Source organism: Copadichromis virginalis, linkage group LG7, assembly GCF_057382275.1.
Source record: "Copadichromis virginalis isolate Kocher_CV1m ecotype Utaka linkage group LG7, C_Virginalis_male_GT1.1, whole genome shotgun sequence".
NCBI classification, from domain to species: Eukaryota; Metazoa; Chordata; class Actinopteri; order Cichliformes; family Cichlidae; genus Copadichromis; species Copadichromis virginalis.
In genome coordinates this window covers 63,122,407-63,139,427 of record NC_140624.1, presented here as the reverse complement: position 1 = coordinate 63,139,427, position 17,021 = coordinate 63,122,407, and the positions used below count along the sequence as shown (strand labels likewise).

The 17,021-nt window shown below is 40.6% G+C and overlaps 1 protein-coding gene across 4 annotated transcripts in view; it reads right to left on the bottom strand.

Moving 5' to 3' along the window:
• Positions 1-17,021, bottom strand: part of myo18b (myosin XVIIIB) — a 75,737-nt gene that overhangs the window by 58,698 nt on the left and 18 nt on the right. For all 4 annotated transcript variants that reach the window (XM_085464675.1, XM_085464676.1, XM_085464678.1 and 1 more), the window contains exons 1-13: positions 16,918-17,021; positions 14,526-14,681; positions 11,658-11,803; positions 10,136-10,561; positions 7,602-7,665; positions 7,240-7,352; positions 4,771-4,938; positions 4,459-4,669; positions 3,749-3,891; positions 3,536-3,636; positions 3,144-3,207; positions 1,315-1,459; positions 838-1,008 (exon numbers count right to left, since the gene is read on the bottom strand). The exon at positions 16,918-17,021 is cut by the window's right edge and continues 18 nt beyond it. In XM_085464675.1, the coding sequence (XP_085320801.1) occupies positions 838-1,008; positions 1,315-1,459; positions 3,144-3,207; positions 3,536-3,636; positions 3,749-3,891; positions 4,459-4,669; positions 4,771-4,938; positions 7,240-7,352; positions 7,602-7,665; positions 10,136-10,561; positions 11,658-11,803; positions 14,526-14,562 (1,789 nt within the window). In that variant the 5' untranslated portion in view covers positions 14,563-14,681; positions 16,918-17,021. The remainder of the gene's footprint in view (positions 1-837; positions 1,009-1,314; positions 1,460-3,143; positions 3,208-3,535; positions 3,637-3,748; positions 3,892-4,458; positions 4,670-4,770; positions 4,939-7,239; positions 7,353-7,601; positions 7,666-10,135; positions 10,562-11,657; positions 11,804-14,525; positions 14,682-16,917) is intronic.

The window sequence follows — 17,021 nt, the reverse complement described above, 5'->3', positions numbered from 1 at the left end:
TTTTTTAGAAGTTAAGCAGGGCTATGATAGCCCTTTGGCTAAGTCTTGAGAGGCTTCGTGTCAGCTCTCACACTAGAAAGTCAACAAATGCTACAAGTAAAATATAGGTAGGCACCCATTCAAAATTCAGAGCAACTGAATGTGACTTCAGCTCTGTGCGTCTCCAATATCACAGGTCACCACTTCATTTAATTTTATTTGTCACTGATGACCTTTTGGTGACATTTGTCACAGTCTGAGCAACAAACTGCTCCTGTGTTGTTGGGTAGATTATTCACGGACTAATCAGCTCTGCTGATCGTATCTTTTGGCTGAAGGAAAGATGTTTGGGTGGTGGAAAGGCAATGAGGCTTACATGAGTAGCTTTAATTCTGTGAATTCTTTGCAGTGCTGATGTGTTATATTGTACTGACCACCAAAGATCCCATTCTATAAACACCAGTTCATATGCCAGATGGTGCCACACATTAGCTCTTGTAACAAGATGCTTGAAGTTGTCACTGGATCAGAAAATGGTAAAGTTCCCTCTAAACAATCAAAACTGTTGGAGAATAGTGAGCTGTGTTTAGTTGGAGTCCGCACTGATGGCCTTTATTGTTCAACATAGCAGTAAGCTGAATAATGAAATATCAAACAAATTATAAATGAAAAATTGTAACCACTAAAATATATTAATGAAGCAATCTCCCTATTCACTTCCATGAGCTTTGTTTTGTTTTTTTTGTAATGATCAGCAGAGATTGAAAGCACTGATAGTGTGCAACAGGATCCTCAAACACTCTCTAAACTTTCCGCTGCTGTTTTTCACATGCTGGCTTTAGTGTGTGCGCATCTCACCTTCCTCCGATTCTGCAGCACCGCTCCTCTCTCTGCTGCCCCCGGTGGCCCTCTGCAGAAGCTGTTGAAGGTGATGTTTGAATACTGCTGTGTGCAGATCATCACCTTCACATCCAAGCACACTGCTTGCCCTCTCAGCACTGTCAAAGTTCATAAACTGCCTCCTGCCCACTGCACAACCAAAGGGAAAACTCAAAGAGGATGTGATTATGACAGCATGCACTGAACATTAGTGATGGTCGGCTCAGCAATGAGTGAGAAATTTAAAGTAACTGGATCGGAGGTGGAGTGTTAGCTCGACACTATCAGGCTTTCCTAAAGAGAATCACTCTGTGTCTTGGGGTCAGTGTCTTGTCCAAGCCAGGGATCGAACGAGCAACCTTCCCATGGTTCTACCTCCTGAGCTACAGACAGGAGGTGTGTGTGTATGAGAGTGTGTAGTAACACTGTGTGACTCACAGTGAATCACTATGTTACCTTTACAGGCCCCAGCAGCTCCCAGATGGTAAATACCAGCCAGAACATGCCATATCGCCTTCTGCTCGCCGGGTGAGAAGCCCAGTGTTTCCATGGCACTCAGCAGCTTTGTGAAAGCAATGGATGCACGCTGTTTCTCCTCCACCTAAGAACAGTAAGAAAGGGAGAAGGGACAGTCTGTCTTTTCTGTTTTTGACAGCCAGATAATTAAATGAGGTGAGGGAACAGCTGAGTCACATCTTTCCATCTTATCTCCAATCACAGTCTAACTCTTTTCCCATGTGGTTTGACCACTTCACTTTCTATGTTTTGGCTCATTTTTCCATTTATATTACCTCAGAGCCTCATACTCACACAAGCATGCTGGGCAAAGGGACACCCAGAACTTTGAACTGAAGCAGAAGTGTTGGTCAATCTTCTAAATTAGAATTGTTCATTCACTGACTTCTGTCATTGTGTCAAATGCAGCGACCCCATCCAAATACGGTTAGTGAATGCTTGTGTCCCTATTTAGTTTTTCTCAGCTACCACACAAAGTACAGATTTATGATCTACAGGGATACAAAAGGGTTAGTTTTGTTGACTACCTTTGTGTTCCTCAGCAGCATTATCATATAGTACGAGTAGACATGAGCAGCCACATTGTGAGTGGGTGAAACCCCCAGCTGGGGCTATTCGCCAGCACTCATTTCAACTAGAATGATTATTAATAGAACCACGGTTCTCTCAGGAGAGCTATTTCTCACTCTGTGCAGTCTACGCAAGCACAACACCGCCCAGAGCCGGTGAGTTCCAAGCTGCAAGCTCAGCCTCAGGATATTTGTGGAGAAATAAAATTAATATTATTTATTATAATTATTGGTTTGATTTACTTTACTTGTTTTCCCATCTAGACAGTGCTGCACTTTATTTATTTGTTTTCTGTAGGAGGGGAAGGAATATTTATGATTTCTTATTTCATGTTGAAGAACTTTGTTTCAGAAATTTAAACCTTTTTGAGGAAAATGCTGCATCTGCATCTCTTTGCCTTCTATTAACATTTCCTGTAGGTTTAAATATCTTGGGTAAATTCAGTACTTTCTCTTTCCTTTAATATCCACAGAGCAGTTCTTTACAGTTTATTAAACAGGGACTGGACCAGCACACTAATGGTTCCCAATGCAAAGCAACACAAAGTAGTTCCATACATCAGAACACTTTCTGAACAGTAGCTGTCTCTGAGGCTGTGACCACAGCTGCAGCTGTGCTGTGACTATTCTGGCTCTGGCTGTTACACAGTGTACAGAACAGGTCACAGAAAAGCCCCCAAAAAGTGCAAAATATACAACATTTAAATTAGTTACTCGCTCTGCTGTAAAGACTTGATGGCATTAATGAAAAACACATGTTTGAAGCAGCATTCACGCAGCAGTGCCATCAGTTGTCATATATTACAGCGGTTCCAGAAAAATTCGGTCTAAAGTCTGAAAGTGATTTCCATTTTAGAGGAAAAGGGAAAAACACAACTTTCTCCTGACTTCCTTTGTTTCTTCTTCTGATAATCAGCAAATACGCAAGGTCACTGTGAACGCTCCTCTTCCACAGAACATCGTAAAATGTGAAGCTTAGGGAAGAAAACCTTACCCACGTTATTCATTTTCATTGAGTTTTCCTAGCCAGATATTACAAATGAATATTTCCCAGTTGCCACTGAATATAGCATTACACCTGTGTTCATGCAAAACAGAACTGCCCTGTGCTGGACTTCTCCACTTACGGTTATGTTGCCTGTTATACCATGACGTGTGATATAGTGGTAAAAAGAGACCCTTCTGATGCACTTACTGTACCTTGGCGGGATGAACAATACCAAAGGAGTTGAATTCAGAGAGCTGGTGTAGCTGCAGTTCGATCCTAATATAGAATCAGAAATGGGAAAATAGGTTGTTATGTGGCAAATCAGTAGCTCTATAAAGGAAGAATCTGCAACAAACACCTTCAGCTGCTGCTGCTTCAGCAGGACCACAACTAGAACATAAGAAGTTATGAGGGCTTAAAGATTTGGGGAAAATGTGGACAAATTAAAAAAGTGACAGATTTGAGTCCAACCCTACGATATCTACTTTGAGGGCCAGTAACGTTTCATAATGTGAAGGTAAATTTCCTGTTGCGTCATTAAATATGTTGAATAAATAGTGCATTTCTTAAACAAATCTGCCTATTAACCTTTACTGGAGATTACCTCATCTCTGCGCTGAGTCCTGCCAGCATCTGAGAGAAGACCAGGAAGTTACTTTCTCCCTGAATTTTCTGGCACACTTTCCATTTGTCCAACATCAAGGTCTGAATGATGGAGAAGCAGGACAAAAAGGAGGAAAAGGAACAGAAGTCACGAATCCCAATTTACACAGCCATGTTTGACTAACTTACATGGGTTTGTGTCTGGGCTACATGCCTGTAGGTGTCCAGCGGCGGCTTGTCCAGCATGGTTAAAATCCAATGAGAAAACCATAGCAAATCGAGACGACGCATCACTGTGCTTAGAGCTCACGCAGCCAAAAGACCTCAGGATAGTGAACATAGCCTGAACACGCTCCACTAGTGAAAGAAATAGCAATAATCACAGTAGGGAAGTGTGGAAAGTTGAGGAAAACAGGCTGAAGCAAACATTTCAGCAAAATAAACCTACAGGCTCGCTAAAAACAGGACACCCTCTATTACATCGAAGGTTTTACTTCTCAGGACAGACTAAAAATAATCCTTCCTCGGCAGATTTTAAAATTACTTGAATGAGAGTAACACATGACATATCGCACATAGTTATAGTCATAGTTTATTTAACAAAACACTACTTGCACCTCACAATTTAATAGCTTACATTAGCCGTATTAACTTGAAGTAATCTTTATTGTGTGATACCGTCAGTCTCTCACAGAGAAATTTTGATCCACAAACTCCCTGAAAGGTTATTTTTCATCATTTTTCTTACATGTTGATGTGTATAACGTTCATTGAATATAGTTTTGGGATTCATTTAAGATTCATAGTTGTAGCGACTCACTCACAGTCACTGAAATGACAGACTAGTACCAGTTTCAAGTTTTAGTGCTGATCATTAACACTTTAAAAACCTAAACAGTTTTCATTTTTACAACGCACGCTCACCACTCATGTTCTCTCCTGCTGTGCCAGCTTGTTTGATAAGAGCATGTGCGAAGGTCTGACATGCCGTGGTCTTGCCCGTCCCGCTGCGTCCCAATGCACACACACTGTGATCCCTTCTGGTGCCAACCATAGACATGTAGACCCGTTTGACCAGGGCAGCCAGGGCAGGAGGAGCATCCCACACAGACTCCCCTCGCCGTGACTTTGGGGTCTAATAGAGAAAAAAAGAAGATAAACATAAAATGTTGCACATACTTAATAAGCTTTGTAGTTTCATAGGGTTACTGATCTGTAAATGTGTGTAAATTTTACCTTGCTGTGGGTCTGTAACGGGGGCCAGAAGTTGACCAGGTTTGGTCCTGCATGTGTCAGTGGAAGATTTGCTTTAGCTCGACTGGTCAGAGTGTGCAGAGCTCCACATTCATTCACGCTCTGCAGGTCACTCAGATCCTCACACAGGTCGAGCTCTGGTGGATTACACTGTGGAGGAACAGCATCTCCATTAATTGGTTCAAATGTGAAAGAGTTAGTCTCAGATTTCACACAGATTACACCCTGGGAAAACTGTTTTCTTCTGTCTTAGTGGAGATGCTTTATAGAGTTATTAAAAAATGCTGCCTTTTTAAAACTTTGATATCACTAATGTTATTGTTCTGGATTAAGATAAGATGACAAACCAAAATATGTTTATGTCTATACAAATTCCCAAACTATTTCAATTCAGCATCCTGAATGAAACAAAATGCTAATTAACCAAAAACTAAGATCATTTCAGTTTTTCAGTTTTGTTTATATAAATTAAATTATTATTTGAAATTATTCTTTCTTTCTCAGGATGTACCAAACTGTAGATTTTGCCGCTCCTAACATTGTAGCAGTTTCTTGGATGGGTTTTTTTTTGTTTTTCGGTTTTCACCTGCATGGAGAGCTCCTTTTGTGCTGGTCCTGAGTCCTGTGACTCAGTGGTTTTGGTTTTTAATATTCTTTGATTCAGTTAGTGTCTGGTTGTATTTTAGTGATTTTTAGATCTTGGATTTTGTTTCTTTGCCTCCCCTGTGTTACATGTTTTCTTGTCTAGTCTCCCCGGTCTCTATGTCGTGCATCTCCTGGTCAAGTCTACATCTCCATGCCAGTCTTGTGTCTCATGTCCTGTGTTCAGTGTTTTGAGTTTTGCTTCCCCTTTGTCTCGTCATGTTTGGTTGCTCTCCTGCTGTTTCTCATTTCCTCGTTTGTTTTTCATAAATTTAGTTTATGGATTATTTCCCAGCAACTAAAGCTGCCACTTTAAGTATAAAGTGTCACACAGCCACACATGACAACTTTGGACACATGTTGTCTGTTTCACAGCAAAATCTTCCAAATGCAAGCACCACACCTCAAATCAACCCCAGCACTATTATCTGTTTAATTAAAAATGACATAACAAAGGAATTGCCCACACCTGCCCATGAAATAGGCTTTGACTCAATTGTCCAATTTTGGTCCTTTTCAAAAGTGGCACATGTTAAGGAGCTGAAACTCCAAAACTCTTCATCCAATTTGAATAAATTGTAATCTTATGTCCCTTGAGACCTCCAGTAATTCTCCAGAACCACAAACTTCACTTGGTTCTTTTCAGGAACACCGTCTGAACCTCATCATGCTGAACGTATTCTACTTCTCATTGGATTTGTGTTTTGGCTGCGGGAAATTGTTTCTTTACTGATCTTTTCCTGCCTTATGTCACTAGACTTGATATGACTGCGCTATGCTGTTGCTGCTGACTCCAGTAAATTCCACAAGACATGCTGTGTAAGTAAATACAAACAACAACAGTTTAGATGCACCTCTGCAAAGCACAGATGTGCTCTCTTATGTATATGTATTTAGGGAGAAGAGGTTTTTTTAACCTCTTACCTTAACATTCAAGACTGGTGAATGTCTTGAATGTTTTCCACTAGTTTTCCATTTGTGAGTAACATAAAATTATTTTTGTCAATGTAGAATGATGGACACCAGACTGTTTGGATATGACCTTATAACCCTTCCAAGAAGCCTTTTCTGTCTTACCACAAATGTGAGTAGCAAACTGTTAAATGAATGATGACAAGGTCCTGTCATATGTCATATGTCCTGTGTTTTAGTTCATCTGAGGTTGCATGTACCCCAATTTAAAACCTACTGAGGACCAGATGATTTTGTATTCTTCCTGATATAATAATAATGGATTGCATTTATGTAGCACTTTTCTAGACACTCAAAGCACATTATAATTCCACTCTCACATTCACACACTGGTAGAGGCAAGCTACAGTTGTAGCCACAGCTGCCATATCGCAGGTGAAGTGTCTTGCCCAAGGACACAACGACCAGGACGGACAAAGCTGGGGATCGAGCCGGCAACCTTCCGGTTACAAGATGAGCTTCCCAAACCAAAAAAAGGGCACAATGAAAAGTGCTTCATATAATGTTTGCAGTTTTTTTTTAAAATCATATCCCTAAAAGACCTTCTCCTTAAATTTCACATCACTGTAACATCACTGTAACAGGACTGGTATAAAAAGCTTTAACTTTAAGAAAATGTGTGCTAAATCTCCAAAATTTAATGGAGATTTATGCATTACTCTGTGCTGATACGTTTAAATGTTGACCTTTTTGTCATATGAAATTCTCATCTGGTTTGTTTCGTAAAGAAAGGGTTGTTGAAAGGTTTGCATTAGAAACAAAGGACAAGTTGATGTGCAAACTCTTACATGATTTGGACAGTAATAGAACCAGAAGGACACTTCTAGTCTGATCTACCTTCTCAACTTCATACTCGGAGACATCATGCACTGAGCCGTCCGTCTCAAGCCGGACCCTCACCCGGCCCTCGGACAGCTCTGGTGTGCCTTCATCTGGCTTCAGCTGAGTAGCTGAAAAGAGGAGAAATGAAGTTATGTCTTTGAAAGCACACATACAGACACCCTGTGAACTGAGGTGTGGAAATATCAAGGATCTTCAAGGCTACAATCAAGACTTGTTTTTTGTGTGAATGAGTCAGCAGTTATAGATCCATCCATGTGTAACTGTGGTTTCTGTTAGGGGTTAAATGTTCTTCAAAATGTACTTATAGCTAGCATGCATACTGTAGTGTGTGCGTGTGTGTTGTTTTCAATGCATACCACGGATGAAATCATCCTTGTCGACGTACCACACAGTTCCAGCTTCATACCACACATCCCTAACCTGAGAGAAAGCAGCATGAGAGGAACAAAGAGAAGAACAGTAACTACTTTTTGGCTGCACAGTTTCTATAATGCATGATCATTTAGTGTGCCACAGCATTGAATACCATTGTTTTCAGAGTTTACTTCTAGTGAAGTCACATTTAAAGTGTTGTGTTTTTCTTTATTTTCTGCTACATTTTCAAATAATCCCTGTGAGCTCAAAGCTCAGCTTTCAGACATAGAAACAGAAGACTATAGAATAAATGAGGACAACAATAAAACATATAAGTGTAAATAAGGAAAATTATCCATCCGTCTTCTTCCACTTATCTGGGGCCGGGTCCCAGGGGCAGCAGACTAAGCAGAGAAACCCAGATCTCCCTCTCCCTGGCCACCTCATCCAGCATGTCCAGGGGAACACCAAGGGGTTCCCAGGCCAGCCAAGAGATATAATCTCTCCAGCGTGTCCTGAGTCTGCCCCGGGTCCTCACACAGGAGGTGCCCAGGAGGCATCCCTGTCAGAAGCCCGAACCACCTCAACCTGCTCCTTTCAATGTGGAGGAGCAGCGGCTCTACTCTGAGCCCCTCTCAGATGGCCGAATTCCTCACCATATCTCCTGGGAGAAGCCAGCAACCTTTCTGAGGAAGTTTATTTCATCCATTTGTATCCGCGATCTCGTTCTTTCCGTCACTACCATAGTTTGTAACCATAGTTAAAGTAGATCATCTGGTAAATTGAGAGCTTTGCTTTTCCATTCAGCTCTCTTCATCACGACGGATCAACCATATGTAAATTTTTTATAATTACTTATATAACTGTCACACTAGTTTCTTTCCTTTTGTTTAGGCTTTTCATCATATGTTGGAGAGAACGACAGTGGATTAGGTAGTGAATTGTATTGTCTGAGATTTAAAGATCTTAAAATGACTTAAATGTAACTTTTGTTTGTCTCCGTAAACATTTTGATTCCCACTATGCACATAGGTCAAACTACTGAAGTATGCAAATACAAAAAACCCCTAAAAGAACCTTTAGTTTTGGATTACTTTGTTGTTTCTCTATTGAATGGAATGGTAATATTTAATATCTACATAAATGGGTACTGTCACACCAGACAGTACGAAAGGTGGACGTAGCTACCACGACGTCACCTGTTGGTTTCAAATACTGTTCTGAAGATTTAAGATGAATGTTTATGCTGTTGCCATCATGGTTGCAAGAATCCAGTGGTGAGCTCCAATGATCCATTTTGCTTTTAATGGTTCTTAGCTGAGAGACGTGACCCAGAAATATCCATGTGGCAGCCATAAGAAGATCTAATCAAATTCTCTGAATACTAAGGAAAGGAGCTTCAATGCTTCCTTTATTGCTTCCTTTAGCTAAGGAGGACCATTCGTTATGAAAGGAGATTAAAAATCACCGCCTCATAATTCATTGTGATGGATCATCCCACAATTCACAAAAACCATTGAAATAATGACCAAAATGTTAATTGTAACTGCATTTTCCATTTTATGCCATAACTGATGTAGTTTGAGTTTTTAACAACAGTTTGTTACACTCACATCTGAAATCTGATCATCACACTGCTGGAATAAAAACTACTTCTTGTTGAGTCTTTGCTTTGCATGAACAATATATTATATAATAATTATTATTATGGAGGGCATATTATTTTGTTCATAGAAATAAACAGTTTGAAGGAAAGCAGCTGCACTGGATCACAGCAGGTAAATATAAGAAAATCTGATCTTTTCATTTCATATGCTACTAGATATTATTGTGATTATTGCGATAGCAGGGTGATCTGCAAACAATGTGCTGTATGTCAATAGGGGAGCACTGCAGGATTACTAAGGAAAAATAATGCAGCATTAACTCAGGTTTCTCTTTAAAAACACCACAACAATTCAGATAAATTTGAGGAGACTAGCGCTTTTGTAGAGATGTGGCAAAGAAAAGTCACTCGCTGTGTGCACACTGCTGAGAAAAAGATGCTTGCAACTGACAAGTCATTAGCCATTGAGCAAACTGAAAACATCACAGCTAATCCTCCTGTGTCAAATACAGTATCATCAAAAACATATAAACTAAAACCCTACAAATTAGGTTTATTTTTATTCAGTATGATCCACAACGAGTAGAACAATGAACTAATCGCCATAGGTGTCGCCATCTAATGGCCTCCAGACAGAATGCAAGTTTAAGGCACTTCCCCGCTGGCTTTACTTTTCCAACCACAAAGCTACAGCCACTTTTTTCACTGTCTATGTCTCGTGAATGTCTCAACTAAGGCAGATGAGGGATCTGAATGCAGGGCATAAAGTAGATACGTTTTTATTGGAATTTAAATGTTAGTTTTAAAAGGAAACGGTGTCACAAAAAGGGGAAAAAATCCATTAAAAATATTATTTTAATGTAGAAGAGTTTCCAAGTATTCTGCAGGCCTCAGACTATCTGTAAGACCGGATGACAAAAGCATACATACCTCCTTCCTGGCATTCTCTGTCACAGTTGTCTCTGTTTGCATTCCCTCTGGCTCCTGCCTCTCCTCCATCCCCTTCTCTTTCTCCTTCCCTTGCCCAAATTCCTCTATCCTCTCCTTCTTTGTATGCTCCTCCATATTTTTGCTCTTCTTTTCAGTCCTTCTGTCCCACTGTTGCAGCTTCTGCTTTGGGGGCTCTGGTGTTACGTCTGGTCTGGTTTCAGGTTTACCCCTGGAGTCAGGAGTCACTATGTGGCACTGAGATGAGGACCTGCCATCTGGCTGTGCTGAGTTGCGTCCTTGAGGTTGGCTGTTGTCGCTGTTGTCGCTGAATTGCTCTGTCCGCAGGGACATTTCTGCCTCGAGGATTGGAGGAGTCTGATCTGGGAGTAGAAACTGTTGCACCAGGTTGTCACTCAGTTTGTTTGGCTGTAGTGGGAAGAAAAAAGTAACAGGCCTCCTTTGACTGTTAACTGAAGGTTATGCATGCGTTGTACTTGTGTGTAGTAGTGCTACTGGAAATAGTGGGTGATGTGTCACAGTCTGCTGGTGCTTTTGTTGTGTCTTCTGTTTATGTTGTTACTTTCTTTTATTTCTTCTGTTAGACTGTTCCATAATTTCACTCCCGCTATTGAGATAGACATACTTTTTAAAGTTGTTCTAGCACTTTGTATTTTAAAAGTATAATGTGTGGTTTCCAACAGACCTTTTGGTCAATGATCACACCAAGAATTTTTTTTTGATACTTTTCTTTTGGTTTCCAAATAACATAAATTTGGTTTTATCTAGATTCAATGATAACTTATTTATATCAAACCACTTTAATATCGTTAATTCCTGTGTGATCATCTCCAAAACCTGTGGCAACTTCACTCCTGAACAAAATATATTTGTGTCATCTGCAAATATTACAAACTTTAGAATCTGCGATACTCTGCAAATATCATTTATGTACATAATAAAAATTTTTGGAGCCAATACTGAACCTTGATGTACTCCACAAGCTATATCCATCAAATTAGATTTATATTCATTTATTTGTACATATTGTTGCCTATTCCCTACATAGCTTTTTAACTAGTCCAAACCACTCCCCTAAACCTGTACCTTTCCAGTTTTTTTAATCATGAAATTTTTAATAGAATTTCATGATTAACAGTATCAAATGCCTTCTTTAGATCTAAGAAAACTCCAAGTGTGTACCTCTTATTATCCATACATTCTGTTATCTCTTCCATTAAATCTCTCAATGCCAAAGCTAGCAATAGATAGAGAAAATCAGTTTTATCCAAAGAAGCCCATCTGGCCCTTCTCTGGCTGTCATTACATTACTGACATTGTTTTCTCCAGCCTAGAGAAGGCCATTCCAGAGGCATCTGAGTGAGAGGGTGCCACTTTATTAGGCACACCTGTGGCCTAATTAAATGACTAGTCACGTTTTTAGTTGCAGACCAACTCTGGTATTGGCAACACTAAGATCTTTAAGATTCAATAAGATATTGAGAGATGGAAATGAATGACTTACTGGCCTTTCTTCTTTGACCTCTGGCTCTTTATGTTTGGTCTCTTTCTCTGAATCTCTGACGAGCTGCTTGAGGAAACCACCTGGCAGAACTGACAGAGGCGGATGTGGTACCGTTGTGACAATTGGCTTGTTTTCCTCCTTTATCTGTAGTTTGGTCCATTGATGATTCAGGCAGAACAAACAAAATAGAAAGTCATTGTATGGTTTGGATGCAGTGTGCAGTCCATTGGGCATGCACATCAGGCATGCACTGCATGCTCAGCGGAGAGTTAAACAAGTCAGATGCATACGTTGACAATGTATGACAAATGTGTTGGAAAGCGAAAGAGATTTCTTACAGTTCTTATCAAACACTTTATTTTGACCAACACTCAAACATGAGTTCATCAAAACTGCTCCACAGGGTTTAGAATAAGTCCAAAAAGGGGAGGCAGTGTGTGGCACAGTGGACATAAATGAATGTGAGTCCTTTAAAGGCCTTTTTGTAATTAGCTTCCTTCAGCACTTTTAGCACCATGCAGGGTCATAAACAGCTATGAGGTACCAGAGGCGTTGGAGGGTTTTTCAAATAAGAGAATGTGTGACAATCTAAACGGCTGTTAATTTGAGTAGGATAGAATAGAATAGGCCTTTATTGTCATTGTACATGTACGACAAAATTGTGGGTGCTCCGCACCAACTGTATGGAATAAAAATAGAAATAGTAAGACAGCAGGAATAAATAACAGACAAGAGGAGTATATACAAAAAGAGGAATAAAAACAAAACTGGAGGAAAACACACAATAGGAAGGTACACATCAGAGGACAGGTGCTTGAAAGTAGTGAAAAGACTGGAATTCTAAAAAAGTTATGGCCTACTGGACTTGTGATTGGGATTTGTTTACAGAGTTAGATTGATGCCTGAGATGTGAGGATTTGGAATTGGTGTAGAGATGAGGAGTGAACCCGAGGTACAGAGAGGCAGGGCCTTCGAGTACGCTGTTTTTTCCCTCGTGCTATTTTCATGTAGGTGAAGCAATCATTCTGTAATTTATAGACAGGTGCTCTGCAAAAGAGGGAAGCTGTATGTCTGGTCTCACACCAAAGGCATTTTGGTAAACGTGGTGCCACTATGCTGAATTGTTAAACTCCACAAATCTGTCAAAAACATATTAATTGCAAAATTTAGACTGGGATACACATTAGTGTGCTTGACAAAGCTTTTTATGAGATTCAAAATTGGACGACTAACCAGTGAAAATGTGCCAGCTTTGTAAAACCCTGCAGTTGGCATGAACTTGTGACTGCATTAGAATAGATTTGAGCAGAGGTTCCATGGATGGTTTAAACCTAAATCTTCTCTTTAAAGATAAGAAACCCTCTAGTTCTACTTCTAAACTAAATAAAACTCAATATTAGCTTCATGTCAAGCTAATCCAAGAGTAAAACCCCCCAGACAGTTACAGTAAGTTCAGAAGATGTCACAACTGTTTCTCTGTCTGAAATAATACAGCTACATTCAGCTACAATAATAGAGGTACAGTTTATGAGCTTCAACAGAAAAGCCAAGCATCAGCTGCTCAGGCATTAGAGTGATTTTGTACACTTGTTCCTGTTTTGGGGGTTTATTTGACACAGAAGCATGGACAAGTAAATGGTCATTTCTTTATTAAACCTTTAAGAAATTAAGCAGGTAAAAGGCCTCAAGTTGATTTCAAATGCAGCTTTTAAAAGTTTTTCCTGCATGGAGCAAGAACATTAGGAGGGACAGAATCTGAGAAAAAATTTATTTTGATGTTGCCCAGTATTCAATATCATTTGCAAACTTGCACAGTAATTAAGGGACTGTGCTTAAAATGACAGCGATTCTTAATCTAATTATGTATACTGTAATAACATATCAGTCACATGAAACATGTTACTGTGTAAGAATATTTGCTTTGGTTAAAACCCTTGTGTATGCAATGCAGTGTCAGTTAACCAATACTGTAATCAGTTTGAAATCTGATGCTTTCCATTTGTGTTGCTGTGCTCCACAATGTAGCTACATTAAAAGTATTTTCCCAGTGACAGTCTGAAAATCCACTAGCATGTATGAATCTCTTCAGAGATTTGACATCCTATGAGATGGTATCATGTGTATGACCAGGTGTACGAGGGGCCACATCAAAAGGACAGCATGTATTTTCTTTACCCAGCAGAAGAATACTCTGCTTCTGTGTTTTTGCCAGGATAGTGTAACACATTTAAAATCCAGTCTGAAAAACAGTTTCCAGTTATCACTGTCTCCTACTTTCCTTTTGTATGAACTGTGGGGAAAGACTTTGTAGCTTGTCGGTCAGCTGGGACATACAATTTCGTTTTTTTCTGTAAGGATTTCCACTAATGGTGTTGTAAGCTGGAGTCACTGAGCATAAAAATATCTTTACAATCAACCTGAAAAAGGCTGAAAAATGGAGGCTAATCTCGAGGCTTCAAAATGGATAAAAAAAAACAACCCCAAAAAACCTAAACTTAAGCATGACCATCTTTTCGGTAGCGTGTGATAAGCAGAATGAACTGAGTGATGAAACTGCCATATAAGGCTGGGTGTTCTGCTCCCATTTGTGGAAAACTTCAATATTTTGTATCTCAACAGAAATATCAGTATCAGCAGATTCAGATCGCAAATGTCAAGTGACAGCATGGGGCTGTAAAAAGCTCAAACACTGAACATGCAAGATGATTAATACACCAACCACAGCAGTGGCATGCTACGATGACTCAGGGTTAGAACAGAGGAGCACTCACTATGTGATCAGTGCACCACACACACCCACACACACGTGTGTGCAGTCACAACCAGCTATTAGAGTTAATGCAGCACACAGCATTTCTGCACCTCCCTTCTTCTCCCAGAGTTTTAAGCGTGAGGACAGTGCCATGGTTTCACAGTAGGGAGAGGGTTAAGGGGAGTGAGGTGGCTGTGGAGGTGGAGGGTCACGTGTCTGTCAGCAAGATGTGATGGTGGCAATGTGCGTGTGCACAGAGGGAGAAGAACAATCTGACAAGAAAGAAAGAAAACTGAGGTAAATTAGATAATCTTCAGTAAAAGACAGTTATCACACACACACACCATCATGATCCATACTTCACTGCCACTTTGTGTCTATTGAGACGTCATTATTTTTTAAGAAACTGTCTCGTCGTGCTCCTGCTCAGAGGTTCTGTTGTCAGTCAGCTCACACCGACTCTGTATGATGTGTTGGCGTTAATCAATCTTGTCATTATCCACCTTTTTTTACAACACTGCATTGAAGGCAAGGGTCTGCTGTGATTAATAGGGTCATAAACACACATATTGTTAAAGCGTAAATCTGTGTGAAAAGTTTTACTAATCAGTAGCTACACTTTGAAAAAAGTTGTGCCTTCCCATTGCCCTTGGCCTCAAACACTCCTGATGTCTTTTTGCGGTTCTGTTTTGTCATGACCCCATTTCCATCGGGTTGAAGTCTGGACTTTGACTGGGCCACAGCACTGATTCTTTCCTTTTTCAGCAGCTGTGCTCGGGATTATTGTTCTGTTGATGACCCAGTTTCATTCAGGCTTTAACTGTCAGACAGACGGCTTCACATTTGACTCTAGAACACTTTGGTATACAGAGCAGTTCATGTTCTGCTCAGTGACTGTAAGGTGCCCAAATCTTCATCGCTCCACCACCATGCTGGCAGTTGGTCTGAGATGTTTGCTATGAACTTGTAGAGTCTGCGGTGGAGTTCTTGAGTTTTTTGCAGTTTCTCAGAGCATGGATGGCCTAAGCTTGGGGTAAATTTGCTGGGGCGCCCACTCCTGGGAAGACTTTGGTATACAACATACATTCGAGTGCGCCACAGAAACAAACTGTCAAAACCTCAGTTTTTACAAAAGTGCTCACACTTACTGCTGATCAGATAATCAAGTGTATTTGATTAGCACAGGGGTGGGCAACTCCAGGCCTCGAGGGCCGGTGTCCTGCAGGTTTTAGATGTGTCCTTGATCCAACACAGCTGATATAAATGGCTAAACGATCTCCTCAACGTGTCTTGAAGTTCTCCAGAGGCCTGGTAATGAACTAATCCTTTGATTCAGGTGTGTTGACCCAGGGTGAGATCTAAAACCTGTAGGATATCGGCCCTCAAGGCCTGGAGTTGCCCACCCCTGGATTAGCAGGACCTGGACGCTAGCTACACTCTTCATTCCTACAGCGGTAAAGGTGTATTTAGTTTCTTACAGGACTGCATTGATTGTGCACTTCTCACTGCTGATGATTAGAACTTTGTGTCAGTGTGGTCATCAGATTGTTCAAGGACCCAGATGCGTGTTTGTCTGAGGTGCCAGCACTCTGTACAAAACTAAAAATCATCAGTCCAACTGATTTTCAACCTGTTGACTTCTTAAAAAGGTTTCAAAGGGAGGAGGTTGAGAAGAGCGAAGCTAGATCACAACTAATCACCAATCCAGACTACCAACACAAGCTAACCCAAACATAACCCAAAATGTGGTCTAATTCCAAAGAGTAGTGGATGAAAATCATCCTGTCAAACATGGTTTCATCTGAAAGCAAAATCAAACAAGTGTCAGAGGTCTCATGTTTGTTTTTTTTCTCCGAACTTCCCCTCTAAGGAAGATCCAGCCTCAGAGGCAAGATAGAAAATCAGAAACATGTCTGTCATTATGTGCCATGTACCTCGCTCCAGTAGCCTTGTGGTGTGGATCATACAGTATGAGATCCTGCTCTCTGCCTGTAAGCAGCATACTAGGGGCAGGTTTAGTCAGTCCCTGTAAACAACTCAACAGCTAGTTTTAGAAGGACCAGGCATTGTGCCAATCACATAAAAACTACCAACCAACTTTCTAAATGATTTTAAAACTGTCCTAAAAGTCTGTTTTGACATAGAAATGCATCCAACAGGTTCTCGGGTGGCATGCTAAACCTTCTTTTCAACTGTAGGACCCTTGCTTGACAAGACGAGTTTATGACCTCAACAGAAAACTTCTCCTAACAAGACACCAGAGACAGAAACATGCTTGACAATAAAAATCGAGCCAACAGTAAAAACCAGTCCTCTGGTGAAGTAGACAGCGGCGTCTGAACCAGTGTTATCTAAATGTAACAATGTCAAATCTCAGCCCGGCTGTATTACAGAATGTAGGCCCCTGAAGCCCCGCTCTCTCTAACCCAGCTCCAATCTATGAATAAAACCCATGACAGGAACTTTATAAGTGGACAGCGAATAGGATAGAAAAAAACGCAGCCATACCTTCCAAAACTGTAGAGAAGCAGCTAAAGGCTCCAGATTTTTAATGGCAAATCCAGCGAGCCAAAATGAGACTCCCCCTGTCACACACTCACAGTCGCACAGAC